General features: G+C 43.3%; 1 protein-coding gene across 1 annotated transcript in view; it reads right to left on the reverse strand.

Annotated features, from left to right (window-relative positions):
• Positions 1 to 2,908: 2,908 nt before the first annotated feature.
• Positions 2,909 to 17,903, reverse strand: part of MTMR12 (myotubularin related protein 12) — a 79,744-nt gene continuing 64,749 nt past the window's right edge. The window contains exons 10-16 of the mRNA XM_088465107.1: positions 16,854 to 16,978; positions 13,718 to 13,796; positions 10,449 to 10,519; positions 8,431 to 8,600; positions 7,922 to 8,092; positions 7,025 to 7,183; positions 2,909 to 4,748 (exon numbers count right to left, since the gene is read on the reverse strand). Coding sequence (XP_088321233.1) covers positions 4,173 to 4,748; positions 7,025 to 7,183; positions 7,922 to 8,092; positions 8,431 to 8,600; positions 10,449 to 10,519; positions 13,718 to 13,796; positions 16,854 to 16,978 — 1,351 coding nt within the window. The 3' untranslated portion in view covers positions 2,909 to 4,172. The remainder of the gene's footprint in view (positions 4,749 to 7,024; positions 7,184 to 7,921; positions 8,093 to 8,430; positions 8,601 to 10,448; positions 10,520 to 13,717; positions 13,797 to 16,853; positions 16,979 to 17,903) is intronic.

Genomic DNA, 17,903 nt, shown 5'->3' on the forward strand with positions numbered 1-17,903 from the left:
TGTAGTTCATATGCAGTCTTATAAATACGAAAACCTTGTAAAAAACTTGCAAAAATGCATCAGGCACATTAAACGAGTAATAGATCCACTTTCGTTGTTCCCTTGGTCAGTATTCCAAATGCCGTCTGTAATGATTATAAATTACCTGGAACAAGTCCGGTAATAAGCTGCAATTAAATTGCCGGACAGTCAGATGGCAACGCTGGGTTCCTTATTCTGATATCACAATATAGGTATTGTATATGCATAGGAATGCTAGGTGAAGTTTATGTTATTAGGGTGCGCGCACCTCCTACCTTAGCTGACAAGCCTATTAGATGCGCTCTATAAGATTATATCCACATATCAACAATACACAACATACTGCTTATATACGTGTATATAAACATATATACATGTAAATATATGTATATACTCTGTTTAAGACCGGAGTTGGGGGGCCCCTTAAAAATATATGAGGCCTCAGGCTGCGTATGGAATTGCAATGGATAATTTATGCACACCCTGCAACGCCGTCCCAACGCACTGGCACGCCTGAGTTCGCCCGACCACCCCCCTCCCATCGCCACCCAGAAACAGCACTTCCTGTCAATCACCCTGCCATAGGTCTGCGTAGCCTCTGTAAATGCATTTCCCATCGCAATTGCTAGTTTGCGCACTCTGATGCATACGCAATGCGAATTAATCGCCCGATTGCGTGCGTCTTTGCAACTGCGATCCTTGCTGAATCAGGCCCTTTGAGCGATCGCCTTTCAAAGCCCACAACTCGCAACAAGAAACACTCATTACATTTCGCATAGCAAATCACAGATAGATATCGGGATCATTATTTTGACTTGCCCTGTATGTTTCATTGGGTCATGCTCCAATAAAAAAACAATTCAATCTCAATATACAAAGTAGAATTTGGTCTAAAAGAAAACACACACACTCTTTCTGGTTTATCATCATGATGCAACGCCACGTTTTGGTTGTTGATTATTTTTGGGAACCAAAAAAAAAAATCCCAAAAATGTAAAATTAGACTGTTTTTTTCTACAGAAGACTAGTTTTGGTGTGAAACTTTTTACAAATTCATTAAGCACATTTTTCAGGCTGTGTCAACAGCAGGGGGGCATAATAAAAAATAAAGGTCTATCCCAAATGGCATGCCCCTTAACTAGTTGTTACTACACAATTGTATAAAATGTCTGTAATGTGTTTTTTTTTTCCCCAATATTCTTGTAAATTGTTCTTTTATGTCACAGGTAGGTTCTTTGGGCACCTGGACTCCCCAACATGCTCCCTAAAAAGAACGGTCATCACTGGAGTCCAGGGAGACATTCAACTGACCATCAATAGTCAGAGAAGTTGTGAAGGCTTTGTGGAACTTGCTCCGCTAGAGATCAGCCATATAGAGCACCGGTTGGTCCTACATGGGTTAACTCAGGGTCTTTTAACCCAAGACCAAAGCTTGTCATGTTTTATGGCTTAGAAAAATAAAATGGTGCTTTTGGTCACTGCTAAGACCAGTTAGTCTTCCCAGAATCACTCACCGCAGGATGCCTGTTGCCACTGGAGGAATTGGGGGAGGTAAAGCAACTGCCCCTTTGCAATTTATCTTAGAAACACTATCTAAAGTCTGCCCGGAAGCCACACCACATAGAAATAGGTCTGGGGTTAAAAGGGAACCTTATCCATCAGCTGGTCCACTAAACAACCCTACTGAGTTGGGGGATAGTACTGATGAGGGGTTATGGATCCTGTTGGACTTCTTTACGTTAGTACCAGAGATTGGACCTTCAAGTATCTATCTATGGATTTTACGAACCTGACAAAATCAGGAGATCGAACTTGGCCTCTACTTTGCTGGCAGGAGGGGCGAATGGTGCGGCTCAGTAGCCGGAACTCCTAGGGACATAACTCTAGAGCAGGCCTGGCCAACCTGTGGCTCTCCAGCTGTTGTGAAACTACAAGTCCCAGCATGCCTTGCCAGAGTTTTAGCATTCCCTAATAGCAAAACTGTGGCAAGGCAAGCTGGGAGTTGTAGTTTCACAACAGCTGGAGAGCCACAGGTTGGCCAGGCCTGCTCTAGAGGGCCGTTTAGTAGGTCGGTTGAGCAGTAACCCCCCTCCCGGCATTTGTTAGTTAAAATGTATGTTTCCTGTGTGTGTGTATTATTTACAATTAAGTCCCTTAAGGACTGTTTCTCTTAGTGTTTCCGAACCCAAAGAGTTACCCGCAGCCAGCACTTAAGGCTGGCCAGCTAGCCCTGAGGGCTCTATTTAAGAACAAGTCACAACCCCTTTAGTACTCGTTTCTGACACTAAACTGAATATTTAGTGAACAATGGAAAGCTTAGCTTACTGCTGTGTATGAAGAAATCCCTGAGCCATCTATAGATACAGTAACCATTGCCAGTAATAAGGACCCCGTCGAGTTGAAGCAACATGCTTGGATGGCTGTTGTGCATGAGCATTTGCCAGGAACTTATCACCGACAGTTAGGCTGCTGGCAACACAGCATAGGACGCCGCAGAGGAAGGGGTCACTGCTGGACCCCGCCGGACATGAAAGTCTGGTTAAATACCGGCGGCACACTAGTAATCATCACTGCCAGATGCAGGGATACTAGAACGAAAAATAGTAACATTGTTACATGGAGTCCTGAGTAGTATAAGAGTTACGCGTGTGCCCGGTATCCCCACCCCCCGGCAATGCTGTAGTATATTTGGTAGTGGGCAGGATTATCTATGTGGGGCCATTATATATTGCTGGAGAATGATTATTCTAGTTTAACACAAACTGCACGCAGAATAAATAACGTCATACCGTAACGCACTCATTTGTTTAACATTTATAGAACATAAAATTGACTGCTATGAGGACAGTGCAGGAACAGTAAATAAAATACATAACCACAAACAGGCTACAGAGATAAAAAATATATAATTACAAAATAGCAAATATATTACATCTCTCCTCCATAAAATGACTGAGGTAAAACTATTTTCCAATACATCAAAGCATATCAGACATTAGACCAGCAGTAAGCAACGACTGACGTCCCACCTGTGGAACGCACTTGGTACTTCGCCAATGAATCGCCGCAGCTAAACATCTAGGTGCCTGTCGCTGCTGTAGCGGTTAAGGCATTGCTAGGTCCCCCTCAGCATACACCAGCGAGTTTACACGGCTTGGCAGTGAGCAGTAACATAGACAATCACAGAATTTGTGGTCAGGGATAGATCAATTCACTAATCTAAATACCTCATTTAAAGAAAACAGTTAAACGTTTAAATTATACGTCCAAAGTCAATATATTGATTCTCTATACAAATAATAACATTTCGCTCTGCATGTCTAGCAAGAGTAAGTTCAGCACAATTCGGGTGACTACGCAGAGGCATAAAATAGGTTGTGAAGGAGAAGAAAGAAAAATAATTACTTAGCATTTTTCAAAAAGTCTAAGAAAACCTTTTTTAAGCAGTGTCAGCCAAATGGACTTAAATAGCCAATGTCACAAAAGTTTTGCACCAGTGTTAAGTTAATTGGACATTTGTGCTCTGTTTTCTAGTGATGATCAATGACCCGGATTTGGATTGGCCTAACTTCAAAGGGAACAATGATCCCTCTTATTGATAAGTGTTCTAGCCATATTCTGGTTGCCAGTTATTATTTAATCTGTAATCCAGGAAAATAAGACTCCCAAGTATAAGATATTCAGTGCTAAAATATGGAATTTGGCTAGAAAAAACTAGGACTATAGTGACTGCATTTTTGATGGCCCAACGTGTAAAAGTGATATGGAAAGGACTAAAACTATTTGTCACAAGCGTGATCACAAGTTTATGACTTGTGAATAATGGTAGCTGAGAACCTATGACTCTCGGGAACACCGCTACTGGACTGCAGACAATTATTAATCTACAGAACATTCCGAGCCTATTACTGGTCCCAATTTCCTTTGCGCATTTCTACAATAAAGACTTGTGGGTTGTTCCCTGTGAACCGTTCATAACGGACTTGGTCTATAAACCAGAGCTAACCTATAGATTGTTTAGGTCAATCAATAAATGACGAACACTTTGGAATATAGGTCGGCCAATAACATGAAAACCCTTAGAAATAAATTATACATTTGGTAAGCTGCCTGACCAGCAACAGTATAGGACAGGAGATGTGTTGCATGAATCATATGCTGCCCAAGTCAACATACTCGTCATCCCTGTTCACAAGTTCATCCTCCGCTTCCCAACTCCGCCACGTGGTGGTAGATATGGAGGGTCTAAAGGAGCTTATATGGAGCAGAGCAAATGGATACAGTGATGAACGGCGGACGGACTTCTTGCGTCGGGTATCCACGTCATTTTCCTTGGCGATAGAGTGGTGGGAGGTCGGCCTCTCTTTAACCTTCTTCTTTAGACTCTGAATTTCATCCATCAGCTCCAAAATTCTCTGCATAGCAGCCACGTTGCCGCCCCCGATAACCTGCGCTTCCGGAATCCAACGCAGGTGGCGCTGGGCCCAGGCGCAGATATCAGGTCCCTCTATGTGTGGCAGGATCAAACCGTGAAAGTCCACTGGTTTCCGGTGCCAATTCTCGTAGAAGAGCCGGTAGTTACTTGGCACGTCATCTGAGGAATTTATTAGTTTGCTGATCCTTTTGCCCAGGAGACTTTTTATGAAAGGTCCGGTTTCTTCCTTGAAGAAGCCTCTTTTATTGGAACTTTTTGATTGGGTAAGCGGCAGAGATAATTGCCTCTGATGCTGTGAAAAAAAAAAAAAACAAGCACAATTAGCATCACATGAAACTTGAGGTTACAGTAGCAATACCATGAAAAGAAATAGAAAAAATTGTAGCATGTGACTGTAGAAGGCTGTAAAAAGAAACTTGGTAAATACCATTTTACTCGTTTTGATTTATTAGGCTGCTATTACATTATTTATATTTCTGCACAGTAATTACCATGGCGACCACAGTCACATGACACAGTGAGTATACAAGCTTTAAAAAGGTTCCTGTCTGCACAGTAAAATGATCCCCCTCTTCCATCACATGACATGCTAGCAGCTGTGAGACTGAGTAACTAACACTTAGGGGTGTATTTACTAAGACTCTGCGTTAATGCCACTCATGCTTCGCCTGCTACCGCTGTGAAGCAGGAGCTGGCTAACGCAGCAGTTACTAAAAAATAGACCAGCCGAAGAGGGTGAACGTCAAGCCACCCCCTCAGTGGTAACAGCTGAGACTCGCTTCCCCTGACAGCCCTGGTTACTCACCATCTCCGGCCGGTAGCAACATTTTTTTTTTTCAACAAACTATGTAAAAACGGCCAACCTGACACAGTTCAAGTCCTGCTTGTCCAGAAATAAATACAAATATAAAAAATAATGCATAAACTGAAAATAAACGACAGACCGCACCTGAGCAGGCCAGTTTTGAAGGATATCCATGCGTGACCACAAATGGTTAAATAAAACTAAACATCACCTGTGCTTCAAGCATGGATACCCTTAAAACCTGAACTGTTAGGGTGCATAGGACGGAGTATGGGAACCACTGCCCTATACTGCCAACAATTCTGGCTTACAGAGATGAAAAGAACAAAGAAGTGCCATTAGCGGTGCATACAGGACCCTTAGTGTCGAAGCCGGATAATTGGCTGAGAAATTAAATCTGCACGACGCCATTTTGCGAATGGCCGCAAGACGCCATTTTGCGACTGGCCGCCCAGTGCCATTTTAGCGAATCTCACACATTGTAAGTACTAGCGTCTTTTCTTAATACCCCAATACTTACACTCTGCACGCTTACATAAAAAGGTTCCATAGCATTAAGGTTAATATGTAAGGTTTTATTCAATATCAGTAATGTTGTGAAAAACATGTTATTTGAGATCTAAGGCTTAGTATATGATAAGCAGACCGTGTTTGGTGTCATTCTAAACCACTGTATCTTTGCAGATTTCCGGTTTCATCGGTGGAGATCGCAACATGTGTCTGCAAATTATGGGTCATAGAGAGTTAGGCATTAAAATGTATCCTGTAATGCAGCCAGTCGAGCTTTATTATGCAGCGGGAAAATGGACACAAAGAGCTGTTGCAGGCTGGACTGTGACCATACGAATTGACCTATGAACTGTACTGTAACAGAAGAACCAATGGAATCATGCCAACCTGTTCTATTGTATTGCTATCTCTGTAAGAGTATATATGCAGGCTCTCTGAAACTAGATACCAGTCATCTTTCTTTGCTGTTGACGGAGGTTTCATCTTTGATGCCGGGATCAGGATCCAGAGCGCGTGCGTATGTAACGACTGTACCTTGTGACTGTATAATTTGTTTGCGCTAATTGTAATTTAGATCACAGCGTGTAACTATCTGCTTTTATGGTGAGTAATAAGTTTTTGTGCTTTGGAACCACAATCAAAGTCTGAAAGCAATTATTTCTTGTGCGACTCATAACGCTAAATAGCGACAATTTTAGAGTGTATAGATAGGTAGGAATCAATACTTAGCACAGAATCAAAACAGAATAACCCTTATTAATTATACTTCCCTTGCTTATAACTTTAAGTTACAACAGTACCTAACACTTGGTTGCGGACACCCTGCTGCTTATTTAAGTGTTATGCAGCAATGTTTATAATTCATCTATTTGTCCTGTAAGGTTTGTACTGTTCGTAACTATTTTCTTGCGTGCTCATCTGTTTATGTACTTTGTAAGGGCGCTGTGTAACCCTTGTGGCACCATATAAATAAAGGATAATAATAATAATAAGAATAAATATTTCTAATAAAAAAAACCAGAAAACTAAACAGGATCCCTTGAACAACGTGACATATTAAAAAAAGAATATAAAAGTAACGCTGCTTTGGGAGTGGATGGAAAAATAAAAAAAATAGCTGCAATGAACAGAAAGTGCAGCTATCCCTGTACATTCATGGTGGAACCATCAGTGTATCCTCCACAGCTGTAAGCAAACATGAAGATTTGAAGCTATAAAAATATTCCACGCAGCTGAAATAATAGAGATGTTACCTTAGAGCGCGGCACTTTCCGACTTCTCTCCAGCTTGGACTTCCCCACGTACAGAGGGTTGTTTAAGAAGGACAGAGCTTTCCATTCAAACTGCACCGACCAATCCCAGACGGTGTAAAAACTCAAAGGTCCTCTTTGTTTGCCCACCCCGTCCTCGGCCTGCCAAGGAGAAACAAAAAGCTTCCAGGCTCCAGCAGACGGAAAGGGGTCACAGCTTAGGAAAACTTTGCCTTAATCACTACATTGCCCTTAGTGACTGAATAACGGATCATTTGTCCAACGCACTAGTTACATAGCCTGCCCTCCTGGTTATTCATTGTGTGAGAGGACGTTATATAAAGACTGTCCACACTTGCTGAGGACAACTACAAACAATGTCAGGAAAATGACAATGTGTAACAAAGTAAAACAAAGATGGACACTAGTTTATCTTGTCATACAACATCTTGTCCTATTCAGCCAGATCTTCAGTCCTAGTCATACCCCTCAGATCTGCTCCTAACCAACTGAAACCCAAAATGTCCCCCCCTCACCTTCCCCCTCTATTCCTGTTACCCCACCTTGCCAATGTCCAGTTGTTGAGCCCCAATGGCCACATGCTCACTGGACTTGTTTGATCCCCCTCTCCAGGGCTCCAGGTATAAACTCCTACCATCCCTCCCTGCATTGCCCCTTCTCTCCCAACACAACTGGTGCAGCTCCTCTTTTCCACCAAGAACTCTCTGGCCAGCTCCGATAGACCGGCTTCCTTCCTTACCCCCACAGGTTTCTAGCGGTGCCTTTGTTTAACGTTTCATCCTTACCAACAGACCCATCTCCTGTCTCTATTGCAGTCACAACCACTAAGCCCAGGTATCATTTTATATCAGTTTTCATCAGCGGTAAAGGGATTCTTACCCACTTGTGCTCATCTCTTTGGCATGGTGAATTGAAGAAGAACGTGCTGAAGATGGGTATATTGATGCTATCTGAGAGGACAGTCAGGTAGGTCTCAGAGAACTCGAAAGCAAGGGGGTACTGCCGCACCAATTGCCACACACAATCCAGGAAGAGCAAGAATACAGGAGCCTGCAATGCAAAAAAAGAATGCAGGGTTGGAAAACATGGCCTGGCATATAGAACACATATATAACACCAGCCTATCTGCAGGCTGGCGCTACCAGTAGGAGAACCTATAAAACAGTCACCTAAATATCATCCCCCGCACTCAGCGCCTGTTGTTGACGAGCAGGGTCAGCAGCCGTAGTTTCTTAGCTCCTCAATGTTAAGGCTGCGAGTGGGACGCTGGGCTACAATATGCCTAAGAGGCAATCTCCTAGGTTGCCCAGCAGACCTTCTGCAAGCCTTGGGCAAAAACTATGATTTTTACAGATGTTCCGATAGGATGGAATGACCCTTTATCTAACCTCATTGTCATTTTTCCTGAGGTGGTTGCATCTGTCCAGAAAAGCATGTCCTCCCATCACCCACTCCTTCTGGATGAGGCTCTGGAAGCCGTGCCGGGTGCGGTAATGTGGATCCATCATGATCTGCACAAGGCTGGCGATCAGACAGCAGAAATCAGACGCCGTGTCTTCTACAGGACGGCGAGAAGGGTAACAAAACGCCAATATTAAAATGAAGAATTTAGACATTACAGTGTGTTATATTCCCATAAGACCTTACACAATTGGTATTGTAAACCTCATTTGAATACTTTACATATTTTAGATTTCTCCTAGGATGAATCCTCTTTGGATAGATAAATGTGAAGGACACCATTAATTAGCAACAGCAAATCCCAACGCACAGTGACCCATAGGTGACCCCTAACCTCTGACTGAAATTAGCGTAGAACGAAACCCCATGGCAAACGGGTTTGTTGCAACACTAACCATATGCTCACGTTATGGCAAGCTTCATTCCCACCCCTGCCAGATTAATATACCGCCTGGTACCACGTACCGAGCTATGGCGTCAAAATACAAGGAAAGACCTCTGATAATCAGTAGAATCATAAACATTACTGACCAATATGTAAAACAAGAACACATACTTTAGTCCTGGCAACAAGATGTACAGATCCATTCTTTGTATAACAAAAGTTTATCATAGGTTTATCATAGGAGACGCTGCAGGTAGCCATGCTGGATTCCATGCAAAAGCCGCCAGGGGTTGTAAAGTCGATGGGGCGGGCACAGGATGCAGTGGCGGCAGGGGGTGTTTTAGGATAAGGAACCCCTTTAACCCCTTAACTGCTAGGGATGAGCAATGATGGCGATACAGGAAAAACACTGCAGAACATTTTAAAAGCCAGGAAATAGGGAAGAGATCATTAAAAATGCTCTGTCCTCCCACTCCCAGCACCCATAGACTAATTTCAAGGACCCGTGAGTAGTTATTCTCTGACCATGTGGGACCACTGCAGGAATCATTATGAAATCCAGAAATGGGAGAATCTCTCTCCTATCCTGGTTTCTATAAACTCAGGAGCACCTTCATTTACAAAGAAGGGAGACCAGACAATATACAGTAATACTGGTAGAGTGTACAGATGGGGGATTACCTACAACCTGGCATGTACACACTCAGGAACACCCTCATTTACAAAGAAGGGAGACCAGACAATATACAGTAATACTGGTAGAGTGTACAGATGGGGGATTACCTACAACCTGGCATGTACACACTCAGGAACACCCTCATTTACAAAGAAGGGAGACCAGACAATATACAGTAATACTGGTAGAGTGTACAGATGGGGGATTACCTACAACCTGGCATGTACACACTCAGGAACACCCTCATTTACAAAGAAGGGAGACCAGACAATATACAGTAATACTGGTAGAGTGTACAGATGGGGGATTACCTACAACCTGGCACGTACACACTCAGGAACACCCTCATTTACAAAGAAGGGAGACCAGACAATATACAGTAATACTGGTAGAGTGTACAGATGGGGGATTACCCACAACCTGGCATGTACACACTCAGGAACACCCTCATTTACAAAGAAGGGAGACCAGACAATATACAGTAATACTGGTAGAGTGTACAGATGGGGGATTACCCACAACCTGGCATGTACACACTCAGGAACACCCTCATTTGAAAGAGTAGAGTCCCCTCTTTCAAACAAAGTTCCAACTTAATAGTTAATGTCTAGTGATAACCAGACAATATCCTTATTTTTTCTTTATAAATAACAAATTCATTCCAGCATTTAGCATCTGACACTGCAGATTAATGCCAAAGCGAGAACCACAAAGTGTTTCTAGGTGGTGACTAGAAGTAATTACTGATATTGATGGTGGAAAGAGTCAGTCTAATAAGTGAACACATGGGCTCAGCAGAGATGGAGTTAGGGCTGGTTCCTCCTCACTCACACGTGAACTCTCCCATGAAACCATGGCCAGCGCTGCACTGTACAAGGTCTTACCTTTAAGGACCACATTGATTCTTTGACTTTCCAAATATTCGATGACTTCGATTGCTTTCTTGAGGCACTGCCTGGAATAGAAAAATAAAGGATCAGAGAGACAACACAGTGTAACACACAACCGGCAGCCTCCTATCAGCAGTACTGTATTTTATTTATGGTCATTTCTTTATTTGACAGGAAAGGATATTACTTTTCAGTCTAACATTTACATCTTACAGGAGAAGCATTTATTTCCAGCAACAGTAAAATACACTATGGCAGAGTTTCCTAAACATCGCCATTACAGTCCAGGTTTTAAGGATATCCATTGCTTGAGTCCATATGGTTGAATCAAATTGACAGAGGTACTAAATAAGTCACCTGTGCTCAAGCACGGATATCCTTAAAACCTGGACTGTAATGGTGGAGTTTGGAAACCTCTGTGCTAAAGGATTAAATTCCGAAATAAACAGAGGTTAGTTCTTAATGCTTTTCTCTCTCAAAAGTCAGACGTCGTTGCCGTACAGGAAACCCCTCCCCTCTCAATTCTCCAATCATAAGCATGGATATCCTTAAAACCTGGACTGTAATGGTGGAGTTTGGAAAACTGTGCACTATTGGGAAACGCAATTGGGGCTGAAGTTTGCTGTGAGGTCAAAATCACTGCAAACTGAAGACAATCGTGTCCTCCAAACCTCCAAATGTAATACCCAGCTACTTACAGGGTCCTGATGCAAACTGCCATTGATTTACAGTGGGTTTAGAAAATGAAAAGGAGTCAATATAATTTGAGAATTAATGTTACTGTTAACGAGGGTACACATTTATTTACATACATAAGAGGCCACACAACGAGCAGGGGTGCCAGGCTACGTAGCATTGGCCCAGACATTAATAGAAACGAGAGCCTGAAAAGCTTGATGCTAAGTAACCCGGTGAAATAAAAGAGGGGATGGAGGTGTGGGGGATAGTTGTGATTGCAGCTACTGTATCTTGCCTGTCACAACCACCTTTTTTGACAACTTTTTTCAGAAGGTTAACCAGTGATTTCAGCAGAGGACCCTGTAGCTTACACTATCTAGTACCCAGTCTGTGGCTTCCTGCTTGCCCCTCCTCACAACACATAACACTGCCCCCGTCACAATCAGGGGTGAAGCTTCTATATAAGCAGAGTCCGCCTCCTTGCACTATCCTCCTGGCAATGCCCTACCTCAGATTCCTCCTGTCATCTGTGACTCAGCTCCCTGACCGCTCGCTCCCTGTCTATCTAGCAGACACAAGTAAACACAGAGCGGGGCAGATGGAATGTTGTATTATGTATGCTTTATTATTTACATTTGTACAAATACAGTCTAATGTATTAATTGTATTGCAACAGTGTTGGGGGGGGGGGGGGGGGGGGTCATTTTATTTTCTTAAAGGGTCAACATTACCACAACCACATGAGTGAACAGGTGACTGCCTCCCAGATAGCACAACTCACCTTAAATACTCTGCACCATTATAAACGAACTGATGACCTTACTGGCAAAAAAGACTGTTCTATCCTCACCACTTCAAAGCCGGTAGGTGAGCAGATGAAGAATAATAACCAAGTGCTCTAACCTCAGTCATATGCACATTAACGAGAACATTTTTAAAGGAAGAACCAGGTTTCCAAAGATGTATTGTTTTTCTTTACAAGCTTGATTAGTCCTGAAAGAATCCATTATAGTATATAGGCAAAAAACAAACAAAAAGGAGGCCCTCTTCATTCTAACTTGTCCTGCTCAACATAATGCAGCCACAGTAAGGTACTCCAGTATCAATGTACAGTATATGCTACACAGGTAAAACTCTCACAGCACTCTGACCAATGCAAAAGGGTCCAAATCAAGGCTTCTCTTCAGTATGAATTGGGGTACACTGGTAATGTTATCTATGCAGCTTCATGTCCCTCAAGCAGCTGCATATTTCCAGCTGAGCATCCAGCAAGTGTCTGTCGTATTTGGTGTGCTGGGGTCTTACGTAGACACTGGAGGGCATATTATGCAAGACCTAGTTGTAACTTCCCCCTATGGCCAGGCTACCAGCAATCTTTTGGAGCTGACTGGCTCTGTAATGACCCTTTACAGCTCTCTATTGCATGTTAAAGCTATTGGTTGAACTTCTAGCACACATTCATGCAGGATGTTTATATAGCTGGCTGCAATTTGTTGGCCTGCCGGTATCCCCTAGGACAGGCCTGGCTAACCTGTGGCTCTCCAGCTGTTGTGAAACTACAAGTTCCAGCATGCCCTGCAAAAGTTTTGCTATTAGGGAATGCCAAAACTGTGGCAGGGCATGCTTGCATGTGTAGTTTCACAACAGCTGGAGAGCCACAGGCTAGCCAGGCCTGCCCTAGGACAGAAGTCCCACAAACTGATATACTGATCACAGCAAGATCCGTGGTTAGTAGTCACTTTTGCCAGACAGAACCTGGACACAGCAATTGTAGTCAGTCCTGGCTTTGATGCATCCCTATACTGAGAACTGCTACCACTGCCAGTAAATGCAGGTCTGGGCAATGTACTAAAAGCTGTTCTACTACACCCTATCGGAGGAATTTAATTCAGCGCGATGGTGGCAATTTGCCTTTACAGAACTATAATTTACGTCCATCTACATCCCAGTTTTTGCCTCGCACCCCACAGGAGTGTGCAGAAAAAACACCTAGCAATGTGGGGTTTACCCTAACTGGCCGACATGTGCGATATGCCCAGCGGACAATGCCAGCAGGTGAATCCCCCTCCCCCTATGAGTATATACCATTAGTGACACCTTTATAGAAGCTATATAATAAGATTTTTTTTTATTTATTTTAAATAATTTTTTAAAAGAGAGAAGAACAGGAGTATAGAAAGGAGAAGGGGAGATGGTTAGAACATACCAGCATGGAACAATTTGTGGAAATACAAAAACAGAGGTTGGAAATCATATCGCAAAACAAAGAAAAACAATTGCAGAGAGTGACTTTGGCACAAGGGTCCTATAGAGGCAACAGAACAGAAGACAAGGGCAGGTTTTCAAAAAGGAAAACCTGGGCAAAACATTTACATATCCAACACTTCAATATTTATATTTTCCACGAATAAATTGATGCCGTCGTTAAGTTCCTACGTTGTGGACATGTGGGGCTCTTCCCCGGCAGATGACCAGAAGTGGACCCTGGGAACTGCAGCGGCTCCTAGCTCACAACCCATACAGGGAACTTCTACTCGGCAAGAACCAAACCAGACATTATACACAAAGTCCTTTTGGTAACAAACCTTATTATTTCAAGCCAATTGCAGGAATCCAACAATGAAAACCACTTGGAGTCCGTGTCCCAGTAGTCAGTCGCGTTGTCTGCAACATGAAAAAACAAAATGTACATTTAGGCAACATCTGCTGGGTTCTGTCTCAACCAATACATACAACACAGGAGTACTGTAAGTGCAAACATGTGCAGAACCAGGAAATCCAGGACTGCGTAACACCAGGCAACAAGGACCTGGACAGGGGTTCTGGTTAATTACAGAGGTTTTGGTCAAAATCCTGGCTATTGACATGCATATAAAAAAATAATAATCAGAATGCAAGTCCCCAAGCCCCTGATCTGTGCATCCCTGGTGTAGTGCCAGGATTGCTACTGCCCATTACACACTTACACATGCCCTCTTATGTAAGGATGAGTAGATCCCTTGAAATTGTATCAAATTAGCATTAGGACTTTACATAACGGTCATATCTATAGTGTCACCATTATACACAGCGCTGTACAGAGAATACATATCAATCACATCAGTCTCTGCCCCGATGGATCTTAGAGGTTTAATTCTCTAACACACAGGCAGGTCATATTTGTCATAAGCCATTTATCCACAGACTGTCCATTGTTAATACTGTACATCACTCACTCATGACTTCCAACATGACACCAGGCATCAGCTACTTTGTTTTTTTAATTTGTAAATTACATTTCTAGATCACAAACAAATAATCTATACTATGAACATTAACAGTATCAACGAATAACAATAAAATGTAGGATTATGCATAAGAGCAATAACATTATCCCTTACTTTATATAACAGGTCATCTATTTGATTTATTAATAGCCTTTATTGTTAAGGCACCACAAAAGTTCCAGAAAAGCCATAGAGGGTATTTATACACAGTAACAATGACACATTATACATACAGTAACTGTAAGGAGACATACCTTTAAACACAGAGCAAAAAAAACGACAAACTAGGTAGGACGCGGACTCTAGGCGAGGGTTGGGGAACTCCCTGTACCCTGACAGGTAAGCGGAGGCTACTCACGGGGAGGGGATGTCAGTTCAGCCCTTAATGTGACTGTACCCTGTGAAGGGCGAGCTCTCATTGTCAAGGATAGGGAACAAGGAGCATAGACAGATATTCATATACAATTGAGGCTCCCATCAAACTCTTTTTGTTCAGTTGTGCCCAGTATAAAACAAAGTACCTAGATTGTATCGCTTTGTACAAGCTAAGAGACATAAATGGGGAAAGTGTAGTTCCCTTTACGCGCTCTGACAGTTTTTCTTGTTCTGCCCACACCCGAATGATGTCAGATCCAACAGCTGCCATTGAATGAAGCTCTCGAGTACAGATATGAGGTAGTAATTAGAAACATGCACCTGCTTCTTGAGAAAGTAGTCTATGCACAGAGAAACGCGTTGAAGTTTACAGGTGCTAGCAGTACCGCTAAGCGCTGAAGCCGCCTCCTGATTCTAACCTGTCCGGCTGTTTGAGATTTCCTGGGGGACTGGTACCAGCTGTATATAGGTCTTCTCTCAGGGCCTATGTGGCCTAATTCACTGGGACATTATCTGCTGTTTACTGGCTGGATCATCGCAAATGACCATAGAGGCAGCGCTGAAGCTGCCTCCTGATTGTAACCTGGGGACAAACACCAGCTGCATACTGATCCCCTCTCAGGGCCTATGTGGCCTAACTCACTGGGATACTATCGGCTGTTCACCGGTTGCATCACCGTAAGTGACCACAGAACTTAGCCTCCTTCTCCTTTAAGGCTGATACAGCCCGATGTATACCGCTCAGCAGCATAACATCGGTGCTTCTGTCAGACACCGGCTGTGGCTGGAACCGAAGGAGGAGCATTTCCCTTAGCAGCCTACTAACTTTTCTGTATACATTATTAACTTTCCCCATTGAAATCAACAGAGCCGGACCACTGGCATACCAATTCCTTTATTGTGCATTTTTAAGAAACTTTTACTTAGGTCTGAATTTAAGGAGGACGATTACAGGGTGAGATTTACAATTCCGCTTTCACTTACTGCTGGAGTTAATCGCTACATTATGTGGGGTTTCATTGAAGGTGTGCTACATTCGTATTGGAGAAACAATATAGCAATTATGTATGTGCATTCCTCGTTTGAATAGGAATAGCTGTGTATTGGCTACTCTGGAGCCATGTATGTTATAATTGTATGATTTTATCACTAACACACTCCCGGGAGCTATTAGCTTTTTTTGGTTATTATGTTTTAGTAAATCAAACTTTATTCAAATCAATGTTGTATTGTGTAAAGTTCTAAAGCTGGGTACACACTGACAGATACATTGGCCGATCAATTGATCGGCCAATGTATCTGCTGCCCGTCGGGCAGTGTGTACCCGCGATATGTTGGTGATCGTCGGCGTTCACCGACATATCGCAATGGCTGTGCTGCACAGCCAATGGACAGACTTGTCTGCAGGCATATCTGTCCATCGGCAGGTGTGTACGGGCGGTCAGCAGACCGCCCATACACATACAGCGGCAGCCGCGAGGAGGGGGGCGGGACGCGCCCCCCGCCCGCCGGGACACGCCCCCTGGTCGCCGGGACCTGCGGGCAGGCACAGATGATGGTTGTTCAATGTGTACGAACAACCATCATCTGCAGATATATCTGTATAGTGTGTACCCACCTTAAGCACCACTGCACAATTTTTGGTTTATAGTAATTAAAGACGCCTTTATAGAAACTAGGTAAAGCTCTGCGACATAAATATTAATATTTTAATCCAGTTGTTCCCAAACTTTCTTGACTCACAGCACCCTGGAGTATCAGCATTTTTTCCATGGTACTCCTAGGCCAAACGTTTCTTATTGAGAAAGGATGCTTAGCCGTGATCCTCAGGTTCCGTTATCTGGTGGAGGACAGGGCTGTGCTTCTGTCCATTAATTTTATGTTTGTCAGCCACCAGCACTGGTTTTCCCTATCACATTGACCATACATAATTGGATTTGGCCCTGGGACCACCAATCCGTGGCACCCCTGTACGTGCCCCGCGGCACCCAGTTTGGGAACCACTGAATGAATCCATTACTATTTCCACAGTTGTGAAGGTATTGCACATTACGGTGTGTAATTCTAATTTCATTCTTACCGATCAGAAAGAGCTGCTTAAATCGGGTATAGGCCATCTGGGTCTCAGAGAGGGAGGGGAGGCTGGCCGATAAATCCTCAATCCTTACTTCCTCGTAGGGAGGTCTGTGAAGAGTCTTCTCTACACTATTTAACAAAAAAAGAGATTATGTATTACTATACACACTTTACTGAGAGGAGGATGATCAATTTGGCAATTATTCTACTAGTTTAAAATGAAAGATAGTCCCTGTCACTGACCGAATAGAAACAGTAATTACATTAAATTTTCTGTTTTAAAGCCCATTTGTCACCTGTCACAGTAGAAGGGAGCCATTTAGCGGCTTTCTCCAGTATATATCAGAATGCAGCCATTATATGGGTGGGACCAATATTAATGAGCATGGCTCAAGGTGAGGCCGCCAGCTCACAATAAATTGAACACACTGATCTGTACGGACAGAGGCTGGTGTGGAAAGATCATCTCATTACAGTGGGTGAGAAAGCAGGGATGGGGGAAGTACAGGTATGCCCTCGCGTCGAACAGCCCCCCTCAGTACACCAGCTCCTGTGAGACTCTACTAGCGCTGGGTGTCTTTTTATGCCAATAAATTTTTTTCCACACCGAGTTCCGTTAACAGTCTCAGTCGCTCACAGATGTACAAGTGTCACATATCACATTAATCAGCAGTCTCCTGGTGCGCCCTAGTAACATCGCATTACGACGTAGACGCATTTTTGACAATAAAAAGAGGCCCAATGCTAGCAGACTTAAACGGGATCTGGCGGCTCACTCACGCTATGCAAGTCGCGCTACATGGCGTATTGAGGCTAGACGAGCAAGGACACATCTGTATATTACTATCTTCCATTGTCCTTGTTACGCTATTAGGGCAGTGGCTCCCAAACTTTCTTGAATCACGGCGCCCTAGAGTATCGGCATTTTTTCAGGGCACCCCTGGGCCAAACGTTTCTTATTGAGAAATTTAATTATTTATTTTTTCTAGAAGAAGTACATTGCGCTTCCCTGTCATCCTAAGGGTCAGTTATGTGATGGTGGACAGGGTTCTGC

The sequence above is a fragment of the Taudactylus pleione genome, unplaced genomic scaffold, assembly GCF_031769625.1.
Source record: "Taudactylus pleione unplaced genomic scaffold, aTauple2 ptg001846l, whole genome shotgun sequence".
Lineage (NCBI taxonomy): Eukaryota > Metazoa > Chordata > Amphibia > Anura > Myobatrachidae > Taudactylus > Taudactylus pleione.